Source organism: Geotrypetes seraphini, chromosome 2 (assembly GCF_902459505.1).
Source record: "Geotrypetes seraphini chromosome 2, aGeoSer1.1, whole genome shotgun sequence".
Lineage (NCBI taxonomy): Eukaryota > Metazoa > Chordata > Amphibia > Gymnophiona > Dermophiidae > Geotrypetes > Geotrypetes seraphini.
Window position 1 is genome coordinate 354,151,275 of NC_047085.1, and position 16,298 is coordinate 354,167,572.

The 16,298-nt window shown below is 39.6% G+C and overlaps 1 protein-coding gene and 1 pseudogene across 3 annotated transcripts in view; one reads left to right on the forward strand and one right to left on the reverse strand.

The window, feature by feature from the left end:
• Nucleotides 1–16,298, forward strand: part of TMC2 (transmembrane channel like 2) — a 124,614-nt gene that overhangs the window by 27,370 nt on the left and 80,946 nt on the right. For all 3 annotated transcript variants that reach the window (XM_033930413.1, XM_033930414.1, XM_033930415.1), the window contains 3 exons: nt 4,721–4,863; nt 10,153–10,300; nt 14,246–14,434. In XM_033930413.1, coding sequence (XP_033786304.1) covers nt 4,721–4,863; nt 10,153–10,300; nt 14,246–14,434 — 480 coding nt within the window. The remainder of the gene's footprint in view (nt 1–4,720; nt 4,864–10,152; nt 10,301–14,245; nt 14,435–16,298) is intronic.
• Nucleotides 9,871–10,031, reverse strand: LOC117356118 (annotated as a pseudogene).

The following is a 16,298-nucleotide window of genomic DNA, read 5'->3' on the forward strand; positions in this document are numbered from 1 at the left end:
CCCCCAATGGTGGAATTCATTGCCCCAATACATAAAAATTGAAAAAGACATTTTATCCTTCAAGAAATCCTTGAAAACATTTCTTTTTAAACAGGCTTTTAATATCTAAAATTTATTTTAGTTTATCAATTTCGCTTTTAAAATCCCCTTATTCCCCAATGTTTTTTTTCCTTAAATGTATTTCTCAACACAATAGATGTAACTTTAACCCCCCTTCCCTCCCAATTGTTGTTGGTCATGTTGAATTTCTATTGTTTATATATATACTGTATGTTTTTTAACTCAATTGTATTTTATTATTATGTACATCGCTTTGTATAAAGATATAGCGATTCATCAAATATTTAATAAACCTTGAAACCTTGAAACCTCCAATCCCTAGGAATCACTCCCGTCTCCAGAGATTTGTTGAACAAGTCTTTAATAGGACTCGCCAGAACCTCTCTGAGCTCCCTTAGTATCCTGGGATGGATCCCATCTGGTCCCATCGCTTTGTCCACCTTCAGTTTTTCAAGTTGCTCATAAACACCCTCCTCCGTGAACGGCGCAGAATCTACTCCATTTTCTCAAATAACTTTGCCAGACAATCTCGGTCCTTCTCCAAGATTTTCTTCTGTGAACACAGAACAGAAGTATTTGTTTAGCACATTTGCTTTCTCCTCATCACTCTCCACATATAGGTTCCCTGCATCTTTTAGCCTAGCAATTCCATTTTTTATCTTCCTCCTTTCACTAATATATCTGAAAAAATTTGTATCTCTCTTTTTTACATTTTTAGCCATTTGTTCTTCCGCCTGTGCCTTCGCCAAACGTATCTCTCTCTTGGCTTCTTTCAGTTTCACCCTGTAGTCCTTTCTGCTCTCCTCTTCTTGGGGTTTTTTTTATATTTCATGAACGCCAACTCTTTCGCCTTTATTTTCACAGCCACTAGGTTGGAGAACCATATCGGCTTCCTTTTTCTCTTGTTTTTATTGATTTTCTTTACATAAAGGTCCGTAGCCATTTTTATCGCTCCTTTCAGCTTAGACCACTGTCTTTCCACTTCTCTTATGTCCTCCCATCCTAACAGCTCTTTCTTCAAGTACTTTCCCATTGCATTAAAGTCCGTACGTTTGAAATCTAGGACTTTAAGTATCGTGCGGCTGCTCTCCACTTTAGCCGTTATATCAAACCAAACCGTTTGATGATCGCTACTCCCAAGTGAGCACCCACTCGAACATTAGAGATACCCTCTCCATTTGTGAGGACCAGATCCAATATCGCTTTTTCCCTTGTGGGTTCCATCACCATTTGTCTGAGCAGAGCCTCTTGAAAGGCATCCACTATCTCCCTACTTCTTTCTGATTCCGCAGACGGAACATTCCATTCCGCATCCGGCAGGTTGAAATCTCCCAACAGCAGAACCTCCTCTTTCCTTCCAAACTTTTGGATATCCACAATCAGATCCTTATCAATTTGCTACGATTGAGTCGGAGGTCTGTAGACTGCACCCACGTAGATAGATGTTCCATCTTCTCTTTTCAGAGCAATCCATATCGCTTCTTCCTCTCCCCAGGTCCCTTGCATTTCGGTCGCTTGGATATTGATCTTTACATAGCGAGCTACTCCTCCACCTTTATGACCATCTCTGTCCTTCCTAAAAAGATTATATCCCGGTATTTTTGCATCCCATCCATGTGATTCACTGAACCATGTCTCTGTGATAGCGACAATATCTAGATCTGCCTCTAACATCAGGGCTTGCAGATCATGAACTTTGTTGCTTAGACTGTGAACATTTGTGGTCATTGCTTTCCAGCTATTTTTCAGCGATAATCTCCTTTTAATGAGGGGATAGATCTGGTAATATCAGGTCTCGCAGAATTCCAAGATAGAGGAATTAAAAGAGGAAGAGTGCCATGCAAGATCTTAAATGTTAGGCAGGCACATTTAATCATGACCCTGACACACACCCTTGAGATTTAGATTCACTGTAGGCAAATCACATAGAAAACCATCCAAAAAAGTGTTTCAGAAATGGCCATTTGAATATTTTAGCAAAGAAACCTTCCTAATGCCACTTTATGCCATTTTTTTGGTTGGTTTTCTCTTTTGAAAATGAGTTCCGTGGTGGAATTAGAAAAAGTACAGAGAAGGGTGACAAAAATGATAAAGGGGATGGTATAACTTCCCTATGAGGAAAGACGAAAGAGGCTTTTCAGCTTGGAGAAAAGATGGCTCAGGGGAGAAATGATAGAGGTCTATAAAGTACTGAGGGCCTCTTCTATCAAACTGCGCTAGCAGTTTGTAGCATGGTGAGCCACGCTGAATAGCCTGTGCTGCTCCCGACGCTCATAGAGTTCTTATGAGCATCAGGAGCAGCGCGGTTCTCTGTGCTGAAAACTACTAGCACAGTTTGATAGAAGAGGCCCTGAGTGGAGTGGAATGGGTAGATGTGAATTGCTTGTTTAACCTTTCCAAAAATACTAGGACTAGGGGGCATTAAATGAAGCTGCTAAGTAGTAGATTTAAAACAAACCAGAGAAAATATTTCTTCGCTCAACATCTAATTAAACTCTGGAATTTGTTGCCAGAGAATGTGGTAAAAGCAGTTAACTTAGCAGGGTTTAAAGAAGGTTTGGATAATTTCCGAAAATAAAAGTCCCTAAGACGATATTAAGGTGGATTTATGAAAATCCACTGCTTCCTTCTAGGATAAGCAGCATAAAATCTGCTTTACTTTTTTGGGACCTTTCCAGGTACTTGTGACCTGGTTTGGTCACTGTTGGAAATAGGATACTGGGCTTGATGAACCTTCAGTCTGTCCCAGTATGGCAATGCTTATGTTCTTATGTTCTCTTAAAGACTTGTGACTACTGACACAGGCATAGCTGCTGAAATATGGCCATGTTGAGTTCACCTATTTTTTCAGCTATGGTTCCTTGTTAATGAATATAGTATTTATTAAAGACTTTAGCCATTAGACTGGATTTGTCATACTCATTGTTTTTCATCAGTTTTTCATCCCATTGTTGTTTACATGGGGATTATAACCTTCTTCTTCACATTTACTATAATAATAACACTATAACAAAATTTTATGGGGGGAGGGGTTGTTCCTGCATGAAAAGTGATCTTTCTTAATTGCCTATGCCACAAAAGTAAAGAAAATAGTTATCATTCCCTTCAAACTTTGCTTTTCTGACCAGACATTGATATTTTTAAATTTACCTTTTTTTGTAGAACATTCCAGATTGATTCCAATATGGGTAAACACAGGGGCTCTTTTGATGTCTAGGCTCAAGCAGTGAAACTTGTTGGATGAAAGAGTGCAAGTCACAGATCAGAGAGAGCATCGTCAAGCGTTTTACACCTTCTTCACCCATCAAGATGGGCTCTGCTTCTGCCACAATGTGACCAGTCTGAGGCAACTGGAATTGCCTGTAACCCGAAAGAGTGGCTTCTGTTCATTGACAGCTCATCCAGGAGCATCAAAGCCATACTGCTCCATAATGAGAACCAGTACCCATCCCTTCCACTGGCCCACTCAGTGTACCTCAAAGAGGATTACACTAACTTTAAGACCTTACTAGGCACCTTAAAGTATGATGAGAATGGCTGGGAGGTCATCGGAAACTTCAAAATGGTGGCATTTTTAATGGGTCTCCAAGGCAGTTTTACCAAGTTTCTCTGCAATCTCTGCCTTTGGAATAGCAGGAACACAAGGTGCACTAATAAAGGTGGGATTGACCACAGCGGACCAAGTTCTCTGTAGGGAGAAACAACGTCAAATGGGAACCACTGGTGGACCTCTGAAGGTATTGATGCCACCACTGCACATCAAATTGGTTTTAATGAAACAATTTGTCAAAACTCTCAATAAGGAGTTGGCAGCCTTCAAGTACCTTCAAAACATCTTCCCTAATCTGTCTGAGGCAAAGGTCAAAGCTGGTGTCTTCGTCAGACCACAGATAAAGAAAATCCTGGTGTGCAAGGAATTTTCCAAGAAGGAGAAAATGGCTTGGAACAGCTTTGTCCCAGTGTTTCGGGGCTTCCTGGGCAATCACAAGACCAAAAACTATGAGGAGTTGATTCAGAATCTGGTGAAGAATTACAGCAAAATGGGCTGTAGGATGTTTCTCAAAGTCAATATCCTTGATACTCATCTTGAGGCATTCAAGGAGAACATGGGAGCATATTCAGAGGAGCAAGGTGAGTGCTTCCACTAGGATATACTGGACTTCAAAACACTGCTACCAAGGACTATATAATGAGAACATGATGGGACACTACATCTGTGGTTTGATTCATGAAAGTGACTTAAATATAATCACACATCTTGAAAAACTACTCACTTCTAACTGTTCTATGATCATCTTTGTATAACTTCAATAAATAAATATTAATTGTAATTTGTATGTTGCTTTTTATGATTTTATAAGAATGAAATGATGAAAATTTGACATTTTCATATTTTAAATTGGTAAATTGCAAAATCCTAGTCACAAAAGCAAAGTTTTATGGAAATAACAGACATTTACTATACTTTATAGGCATGAGAAACTAGGAAATTACAGTACCCAGGAACAAAAACTGTGTTACATAGTGTAAATTAACATAATCTATTAATCATTAACCATTACAGTTTGCAATTGAGAACATTTTTCACAGGTTGTCCATTTTGACTGGACATAAAATCCTGAATTTTAATTTGTTTGTTTTTTGTTTTGTTTTTTTGTAGGGTTATGCAAAATATTCTGCTCTCTTTTATGGGTACTACAATAATCAACGTTCAATTGGCTGGTTAAAGTATAGACAGCCACTGTCATATTTTCTGGTTGGCATTGGTGTATTTGGCTATAGTTTGATGGTAGTTATAAGAACGTAAGTACCATTTTATAATATCACTGTTTTTATCTTTTCTAACAAGCACTGTTGATTATTTTACAGTGATGTACCATGCTTAGGTGAAATTATATTATATTAAATTATTATATTATTGGGCTCATTTTACTAAGCTGCGGTAGCGTTTTTAGCGCGCACTGCAGATTAGCACGCACTGCCCCCCATGTTATGCAGAAAAACTAATGCCAGCTCAATGGAGGTGTTAGCATCTAGCGTGCATGGCATTGCAGTGCTTGCTAAAACCGCTAGCGCAGCTTAGTAAAAGGAGCCCATAGTCATGCTAGGGTTAGTTGGTATTATTTCTAACCACCTTCTGGTCAACTCATTTTCATCTTTTCTTAGGGATCTTTTTAGAAATATTTGATGGCCAAAGTCACTCTATTCCAAACGAGTTTTCGGTCAAACATGGATCTTTATATCTTTAGTATTATTATTTATGCTGAAGAAGACCATAGTTATTAAATACTGGAAGCAGTGAATGACTTCAGTTTCATGTTGCTAGTAATTTATATTTTTAAAAAAACCCACATACAAAAATATGGCGGAATTAGTGATTTGAAAGGTCTTAGAGCATTGTGATATCATTGGATATTTTGTAAGCTTTTCTTGCAAGCAAGGAAACTAGGCATTACGTATTTATTTGTTCTTGACCTAAAATACCAGTGCCTAAGGTAGATGCCTATTGGCGCCTAACACCATCCACGCCCAAACTCTGCTGCTAACCACACCTAATTTTTGGGTAGGCATAGGTAGGTCTCAGTAGACACCTTGGTGTAGACGCCTACATCACACCTACTGAGTTAGGCAGCTACTCAAAAATTACATTTTTAAAATTGGTTTTTAATGACACTTCAATTAATTGGTGCAGCTACCATTAGGCACCTAGGTGCTGATCTAGGTGGATGATTTTTTATAGAATCAAAACCATAGGGCTTATCCAATCTGCTCATCTAAACTAGCTACTAAAGGGTGAAGTTATCAATGTGGGATATCATTAAAATGGATTATTTTACTATATCTTGTAATATTTTAGTTATGGGACTGAATGCTAACATAGCATGACTTGTAGTAAAAAAAAAAAACACACCTTATAGGCTCCTTTTTCAAAGGTACGCTAGTGTTTCTAGACACATACTGGATTAGCACAAGCTATAGCGTGCACTAGCTGAAAAATTACCGCCTGCTTAAAAGGAGGCAGTAGCGGTTAGCGCGTGCAGCATTTTAGCGTGCACTAAGCGCGTGCTAAAACCGATAGCACGCCTTTGTAAAAGGAGCCCTAATTGTAGCCTACAATGATAACTCCCCTTCCCCCAAACTGTTAAATCTCTGCCTCTCCCTCAGCATTCCTCTATGCTTGCCCAATGTTTTCTTGAATTCAGATACAATCCTCATCACAGAGAGGCTATTTCATGCCTCGACCGTTTTTTCCATAAAGAAGAATTTCCTTAAATTACTCTTTAATCTATCCCCTTTCATCTTCACTCTGTACCCTCTCATTCCAGAATACTCTTATCAATTTTAGAAAAAGACTTGTTTCTTGTGCATGCATACAATGAATTCATTTAAAAGACTTTATCGAGTTTCCCCTTCTAAAGCAGGGGTTCTGAACCCAGTCCTCGGAACACCAAGTCATCATTATGGATTTTCAAGATATCCACACTGAATATGCATGAGATAAATTTGTATGCAGTACCTCCATTGTATGCAATTCTATCTCCATGCATATTCATTGTGGTTATAACAAAAATCCAACTGTCTATGTACGTCCTATGGACTGGATTGAGATCTGCTGTTTTAAAGTATAAATATTAAGATCTTGAAGTCTGTCCCCGTACGCTTTATGATGAAGACCACTGACCATTTTAGTAGCCACTCTCTTAACTAACTCCATTCTGTTTACATCTTTTGAAAGATGCATCCTCCAGACCTGTACACGGTATTCCGATTAAAGTCTCATCAGAGACATATTCGTAGAAGCATTATCATCTCCTTTTTCCTTCAAGCTATTCTTTTCCCTTTGTACCCAAGGATCCTTCTGGCTTTTGCTCTCACCTTTTCTACCTGTTTGGCTACCTTAAGATAATCAAATACAGTCATCCCCAGATGTTTTCTGCCATTCACAGAATTACTCCCCCCCCCCCCCCCATAGTGGACCACTGCTTTGGATTTTTACTGCACACGTGCATAACCCAGGATTTTTTTGCATGAAATCTTAGCACCCTATGCCAGGCCATTCTTCAGGCTTTGCTAGATCCCTCCTCATAGTATCCGCATGTTCAAGGGTGTCTCCCTATTAAAGATTTTGGTATCATATTTCCCCACAGCCCATCCATAATATCCCATACAAAACTGTTGAAAAGAACTGGGCCAAAGACTGATCCCTGTGGATATCACTGTCAACACTCTTTTCACTTAGCATGCATATTAAGTCCTTCATGTTCACTACTGAAGGAGCAAAGCCTAAGAGGATTAATTCCTTGACAGGTCCATTAGTGTAGCAGTGTGTGTGTTTGGAAGTGTTAGGATTTGGGCTTTTACTAAATTTTTATATGCTTTACTTATTTATCTCATAGTATGTGTTGGAGTAGCTCTGAGGCTAGCCGCTACCGCCTCCTCTTGAGCAGGCGGTAGATTTTTGGCTAGCACGGGGGTAGCGTGTGATTAAACATTGCGCGCGTTAAAATCGCTACCGCGGCTTCGTAAAAGGAGCCCTAAATGTTCTGTATGTTCTGTACGCCAGTTTTTACAAAGTGTGACAAACCTGTGGCCAGCTTTGTCCCTGTATGGGATAAAAGCAGAACACGGTCCCTGGTCAGAAGGGCTGACCAGGTTAAAAGTAAAAGTTTGGTTTTGGCTGACTACCCCTCAGACAGTGAGGTAGAGCAGGAGAGGCAGGAACATAGGTACATCCAGCAGAGAGCGCCATCTCAGGACAGGTACCCTAGAAAGCCTGAGAGGACTCTTATTGAGAAGTGGAGTCCTAGGGCTGAGTTATTTCCCTAGGGATTTCCTGCCTAACACAGCTGCTCTGAGGAGAGAGGGGTGGGGCTTTAACCAACATAAAAACAGAGTATGGAATCTCAGTAGGGGGGCAGGGAAAGCCAGGACGGAGCTGGGGCTAATGAGCTCAGGCAGCGACAGGAGAGACAGCAGAGCTTGGAGGCAGATGAGGGGAGAAGTCTCTCTCCTCCAGCCCGCAGCAGTGAGGATGTGGAGATGACAGAGGACTACCTCAACTCCACCCCAGAGGCTGCTGAGCAGACAGAGGCTATGGACGTCGCTGAGCCATTGCTGGAAGCTAGCCATTTCCCCACTGACATGGAGGTTAGTTGTTAAGGGGAAGGAAGCAAGGCTGTGCTTGTGCTGTCTCCCGTAACCCAAGCCCAGCTGACAGAGATTAGGAGAAGAGCAGGAAAATCTCTCCGCTACTCTGTATGACTGCGAAGCATGGTCTCTAGTGTTGGGTTGAGTTCTGAAGTTTCTGATCATTTTGATAACAGTATTTGTGGCAGCTATTTGTATCAAATTGAAGATTTACAGCAAGATGGTACACTACAGGATTTTGTAAACTATTTTGAATATACTATAGGACTGGATGCATGATTCTATTTCTTGCTCACAATGATGATTGAGGAAGATTATCATCATTTTTCAACAGTGTCCCAAAAGGGAATAGTTAGGGATACAAGTTTACTGTTTTTTTTAATAAGAACTGATTGACTCTTTTCAATTTAAATTATGAATATTGAACAAATGTTTTCTCTGTTCTATTGAATTGTATAATATAAATATTCTACTAATTTATGCAAAATTATAGATATGACATTTTTGTAAAATAAATAGAAAAAAAATTATATGTAATAAATTTTGTAGCTATGTTGCTTTTGATTACAAGATTTTGTTAAGTTGTCTCCATATATGATTGGAATATAAATTGGCCAGACCCCCCCACCCACTCCCCTGATAGGAATTCTATGAGCGTCGGAGCATTCACTGCACCAGCTCATCCTAAAAACCTCTAGCACAGCTTGATAAAAGGGAACCTAAGCTATTTCATACTGTCTTAGTGGGGTGCTCTGCTCTCAATCTCAAAATCAATTGGTAATCCCTTCTAGTTACAGTACAAAGGCAGATTTCAATAGAAACTGGGGGGGGGGGCAGATTTCACTAGAAATTTGGGGAGGGGGGTCCTAGCTCCCACCCTCCAGATTTCCCTTCCATATGAGCTGTGTATTTAAAATACAATTAAAACAATTTAAAACCTATTTTTTTCAGGTTAGCATTTATGAGATCAAGACTAGCTCAACCAGTTAGATGGAGTGGTAATTTGGCTGTACATTACATGTTACTCTTGTAATATGCACTTTTTAAGTGGTTAAGAAGCAGTGACTGATGGAATGAAGTGAGTAATGAATTGTTATCGGTATATTCTTTTGTTTTATTATGTTTTATACTATTTTTTGTGTGTGTGTGTTTTTACCTTATAATTATGTTTGGATTTTTGTAATCCACATAGGTATACGCAGAATATGTTTTAAATTTAAAATAAATAAATGAGTCCCCCTTTAATCAAGCTGCATTAGGGTTTTTTTTATCATCGGCCACTGTGGTAAAAGTTCCGATGCTCATAAAATTCTTATGAACATTAGAGCTTTTACCGTAGCAGCTGGTGATAAAAAAGGGGGCCTGAATGAACTTTATGATGGGATTATTTGCATTGTTTCATGTAATTATATTACAATTACAGAGATTACTTTGTATATTGTTGTTGATTTTTTTTGGGGGGTGGCTATATGTTAATGTGATTATAGGGTTATTTGGTACATGACATTGTTTTATTGGTTTGGTATTATATTATAGAATGATAGATTTTTGCTGAATCATTGATTTTACTTTGCCTAAAAGGGTAGTATATCAAAAGTTAAGGGGTTAATAAATAAAATTAATAAATAAATATCTCAGGAAACCTGTCCCCTACATATTTGTACTCGTTAGTTTGTAAGAGTAATTCTAAGAAAATACACTCAAACGTTTGAAAATTCCAAAGTATACGTATTTTTCAAGTCGTCACAGGTAAAGTTTTCAATTAGCAATAATCATGCCTCGGATTAACCTCATTGGCTACAATACTGCCATTGCGCAAAATTCCAAAGTATACTTATTACGGTAGTATGCTTTCCTTACTGAAAGAAAACTGGCATGCCCATGGCTCATCTTTCCTTTCCAAATTCTGTTGCTAATATGGATTACTATTTTGTGTCCCTGCAGAATGGCAGCAGGCGTTAATGAAAGCACAGGGGACTCTGATGATGCAACTTATAATTTTAGTTGGAAGATGTTTACAAGCTGGGATTATCTTGTCGGCAATCCAGAAACAGCAGACAACAAGTTTGCCTCGATCACAACAAGCTTTAGGGTAATCAGCAAAGAACTCTATTTTGGAAATTCTTAGGGGTCAGTTTTCAAAGACTGCTATCAGGGTAGCTTCGGCCCTTATTTGGATAACCTGCACTGACTAGGTCCAACCAGGATAGTTCTGCTGAACATTTATTTATTTATTCAATTTTACATTACATTACATTACATTACGGACTTCTATTCCGCCTATACCTTGCAGTTCAAGGCGGATTACAAAAGAATTGACTGGACATTTCCAGTGATGAACACATTACAGAGGATTTTACTGGACATTTTCCAGTGAGGATACATTTTTTTTTTTTTTTTTTTTAGGGGGGTAGCTGGAAAGAATTCTAGGGGATCTTACGGGTTGGATAGTAAACTGACAGTGCCGAACTGTGTGATATTAGCAAATGGAATACAGTTAGAGTAGGCAAGATTACAATCTATTTTAGGAGTCAGTTTACTTGAAAGGTGTTTAGGTGGGATATTTGGGGGAGAATTATCTGGCAGTAGGTGAATTCTATGGAGGTAGGTGAATATCTGGAGGTAGGTGAAATTAGTTGGAGGTAGGTGAAGAGGGTTTAAGATGTTTGGATGAATTTTTTGAAAAGCAGGGTTTTGATTTCTTTACGGAATGTTTTGAAGTCGTCCGATGTTGTCAGCAAGTTGGAGATGGAATGGTTGAGTTTTGCTGCTTGTGTTGCCAGAAGGTTGTCAAACATTTTCTTGCGTTGTGTGCCTTTGAGTGGGGGGAAGGCAAAAGGGTTCGGGGTTCTTCTGTGTCTTGAGGTTGAGATCTGGTTTAAGCGGTTGTTTAGGTAGGATGGGGAAGAGCCGTGTACTGCTTTGAATAATAGGCAGTGGAATTTGAATTGAATTCGTGCTTGTATGGGTAACCAGTGGGAGTCTAAGAAGGCTGTTGTTATGTGATCATATTTTCTAAGTGAGTAGATCAGTCTGAGGGCGGTGTTTTGTATGGTCTGGAGTTGCTTTATCATAATGGCTGGACAAGGAAGATATAGGGAGTTGCAATAGTCTAGCAGACCTAAGACTATTGATTGTACAATTAGTCTGAATTGTGTTTGGTTGAAGAATTTTCTGATTTTGCGTAGGTTTCTCATGGTTAGAAAATCTTTCTGGGTCGTCTTGTTGATTTAGGACTGCACTGTGCAACATCTGTCTATGGTAACTCCTAGTAGTTTTAGTTCGGGTTGTATTGGGTATTTGGTATTTTTGATTATCAGTTCTGTGATGGTAGGAGTTTTGGCCTTTTCAAGCAAGATGAATTTTGTTTTTTTTCTGAGTTTAGTTTTAGTTTGTGATCCGTCAGGACCATTCTCCCAGGAGCTGTCAGACTGGTTTACATGAGTTTATTCAGGTATTCTAGCATTTTTCTCCAGCTGTCCCAGTGGGCTCACAATCTATCTGACAGGGGGTAGGGAGTTAGGAAGGCAGGGAGGACAGATGCTCAGGAGGTTGGGAAAGACAGATACTGCACGTACTGGGAGAGGGTTGGGAAGGACAAATACATAAGCTGGGGGAGTAGGAAAGGAGGAAAAGAAAGATGTTGCACAGATGGGGTAGTGGGAAGGGATAGAAATAATTAATGCCGGTGGGTGAGGAAAAGAAACATAGAATTGTTGGTCATAAGTGTGTGGCGTGAGAGGGAAAGAAAGATGATATAAATGGGGAAAGGAAGAAAGAGGGGGAATTGTTGGACATGATAATGGTGGAGAGGAGGGAGGGAGAAATGTTACACTGGGAGGGAGGAGAGATAACTCAAAGAAGGGAAGTATGTCAGATCACTGGAATGGGAAGGAGCGAGAGAGAGATGCCAGACCATAGAATGAAAGGGAAGGAGGGGAGAGAGAGATGCCAGAAAGGAGAGGAGAGAAATGTTAAACTTCGGGAAGAGGGAGGGAAGGAGAGAGAGCCAGATCATGGGAGGGAGAGAGATTCCAGGCTATGGGAAGGAGAGGAGAAAGATGCCAGATCATATGAGGGGGGGGGAGACAGAGATGTCTGACCATGGGAGAGGGATGAGATGGTACATAGGGATGGAGGGGAAGGGGAGATAGAGGGAGGAGATGGTGCACAGCAATGAGTGCGGCAGGGAAGAGATAAGAAGAAATGCTTCTTATGGATAGATGGGAGCGGGGAAGAAGAAAAATGGAGGAGATGGGTACACATGAATAGATGGGAAGGGAAGGCATGGAAAAGTAGATTTTGAGAAGAAAGCAGAAAAATGGAAGAAAGTTGAATGTTAAAAGTTAATGCTAAAGATGGATGTATAAATCAGTTTCCTTAGAAAAACCAGGGATCAAATGTAATAATGAGGAAGTCAGAAAAAAATGCACTATATGTTAAACAGGCTGACTTCAATAAAAGATACTGTCTACAGAGAGTGATCAATACATGTGTAGAACGCTCAGAGATATGAAACTCCAAAAAAGGAAGGCTAGAAAGCCACCTTTGCAATAAGAGTTCACCTTCCAGTCATTGCGATAAGTGTATGTATGATCACTCTCTGAGACTTGATGGAACAATGTATCTAATGCTGGTTCAATAAATAGTGAAGATAAGAAAGAGAGTCTGTTGAAACATTTTTGAAACTATTTATTGAACCAGCATTAGATACATTGTTCCATCAAGTCTCAGAGAGTGATCATACATACACTTATCGCAATGACTGGAAGGTGAACTCTTATTGCAAAGGTGGCTTTCTAGCCTTCCTTTTTTAAAGTTTCATATCTCTGAGCGTTCTACACATGTATTGATCACTCTCTGTAGACAGTATCTTTTATTGAAGTCAGTCTATTTAACATAAAGATGGATGTATGGCAGAAAGTGAAGGAGAAAAACAGCAAATGGATAAGGTGGCCCTGGATACACAGTTAAGAGCACAGACAGAAGGAAGTGCAGCCAGAGCCATGGAAAAGAAGGTTTGAAAACCAAAATCACCAGACAACAAAGGTAGGGCAGCAAACCTCCCTCCAGTAGCGTCATCAGTGACGCTTCACTGGCAGGAGAAAGCCGCGAAGCAGCCTGTTTAGTGCTGCGGCTGCCGACGCTACTGGAGGGAGGTATGCTGCTCTCGTTGGGAGGGTCGGAAGGGTTCACTTGCTGATCACCTTAAGTAAGGAGGGAGGGAGCACGATAGGGACCGAGCCGACTGTGCACCCCCTCTAAGGCTGCACCCGGGGTGGACCGCCCCCCACCCTCACCCCCCTTGGTATGCCACTGTGTGTGTGTGACTAGCAAGTTAGTTACTTCTGCCATTAAAGGTTTGGTTGATGAGTCAAGCTTTCACTGGCTTCCTGAAGTAGTGGTAAACACCCCCATAAATGAAGTCTCTCTCACAGTATGGCCCGTCGAATGTGTTATTTTTTTATTATTATTAATTTATTTGGTTTTTTTAACTCTCATCAAACTTTAAGCGGAAACATGGACATGTCGAGTCTATATTTGAACTGAGTCTATATTTGAACCAATAAAACTGTTTGGAACACAGAGGTCGCCTTCACTGCTTTTTCTTCCACCTTGGAAGCAGAACATATATTGAATCCAAGGAGATTTTGTACATATAAGTAAACTCGGTCTTGTCAGTGTGCATAGTTCAATATGTGTATTCATCTGTGCATTTCTATAGGAGTCTTTTCTACATGTAAACATGCATTACATGCAGAAATACTAGGCCATATTAGGAAAGCTGCTCTCCTGCGGAAAGTATGAATTGGAGGGGGGTATAGGTTTATCTTTTTAATTTATGGCATTCCTATCTCAATTTGATGTTTTTATTTTGTAAATGTGAACTGCCTTGGTCTTACAAAGAAGGAGCGATATATCAAGTTTTTATATAAAATACCACCTTAATGGGCAGTTTCTACAGTCATTTCTTGGTTGGTGTTTGCATTGTTTCTAAAGTTCACATATATTGTTGCATTATCTTTGTCTTCTGAAGGAGTCGATTGTGGATGAAGAAGAAAGCAATAAAGATGAAAACATCCATCTGACGCGATTCCTTCGGGTGCTGGCAAATTTCCTCATAACATGTTGCTTGGCCGGAAGTGGTTATCTTATCTATTTTGTAGTAAAACGGTCACAGACATTTGCTAAAATGGAGAATATTGGCTGGTATGAAAGAAATGAGGTATTACATATTTTTCAGTTTAATGCAATAGTTGCAGTTATAATATTATTGATTGAGAACTATGCAATAGGATTTTTTTTTCCCCCTAAGGGCACAAATTCTACCAATGTCAGCACTTGAAATCTGAAAGAGCAACGGTTAGATTTTCCAAAATGTTACTCAATTGAATAGATTTATATTCATTTTCATTTTCCATTTGCTATATTTAGGGACTGATTCACTACATTTTATGGCCAATTACATGGATGTAAGCATCACTTTATGACTATGTAAATCACTGGGTTATTCACTCAAGCCTTTATTTAGCATTTTTGTATGGCATAACGAGTTGATGCATCTGTGTAAAAAATGCAAACAAACAACTCTGTGTGCCATTAAAAGTTGCCTGATATTCACTAAAGTAAAAAAAATATGCATGTGCTTTTACATCCAAAATTTTGCTCCATTTTGGGGCTTCTCCTTAGGGTGAGAAGATCACTTTTTCCTGCTCAGTTACCAGGGACAAAGGTTGATTGACACAGCTACAAAAGAGAAGAGACTTCTGTGCCCTAGATTTGCACACAATAACAGTGTCCTGGATGATAGAGGAGGAAGATGCAGAGCTCAGAATATTTCTGAAATGGAGGAGGTGCCAGTGGACCCAAAGAGTAGAGGAAAATCTGTAGCAGGAGAAGCAGAAGCAGAAATAATACCACAGCAACCATTCAGGGGTGCTCATGCAGTTGAGCTCTTCACGCCTGGACCATCTTGTGTTTCCTCTGGGAAGGAGAGATAATCCGCAGAGGTTCATAACCTCTGTAGCCAGTAGAGAGTGGCACGAGGAACTGAAGAAGAACCTGATCTTCCATACTTGTCCTTCTCGAGCTGTTCCATGTACTGTTTTGCACTGTCACGCCTACTCTCTACCCCTAAATATGCCTCCTCCCCCCCAAAAAAAAAAAAATAAAAAATAAAAAAAATATATATATATATATATATTTTAGCACACGTAAATTGCCAAATTTACCTTGGGACGCTTCAGTGCATTCTGTGGTAATCCTTTGTAAGCTGCAGTTAGTGCTTACTGCAGCTTAGTAAAAGGATCCCTTTGTGTCTTTTCATGCATAGTGGCCTCAGCAGGTGGCATGGGACAATCTGTCTTCTCCAGGTACTACTAGCCATGAAAAGGTAAATCAAGTTTCATCTTTTCTCATCATAAGCTATGCTTGTGACTTCAAAAGGGGCTGACCTTCATGATATTTCTGATCTTCCTAAAACAATTGGGGGAAACTGGTCTACATAGCTGTGTTGCCAAGACCATCCAATAAAGAGGAAATGGTGAACTGCAAATGCAATCTTTGTCATTCCTTAAATATGCAGGTGGTTTGTGCTTACAATGACCTTTTTTCCTCATCCACTCCTGTTCTTCCAGATTCCTGCAACCTCTCAATGTGTCTTTCTATCACATACATTTAGCTATACTCCTGTGGCATTTGGACAAATAAAAAGAAGGGACAGAAAGATGTTTGTCCCAAGCTTTCTTGAATTCAGATACTGTTTTTGTCTCTACCATCTTTGCTGGGAAGCCATTCAACATATTCACCACCCTATCCATCCTATTCCCCCTGATTCCAGAGCTTCCTTTCAATTGAAAAATATTTGTCTCCTGGGCAAATATGCTGTATAGGTATTTAAACGTCTCTCAAGAAAAAATAAATAATAACAATAATAAATTTATTTAAAAAATGAAGATAATGTTATTAGCCAAGCAGTGTGGTTACCCTATGAAACCCACATTTAATAATAAGTGGAGAAAAAGCCTCAACTGCCTTCAAAATGAGACAGAAATCTAACCGGATTTCTAGCCGTTTAATTATATATCACA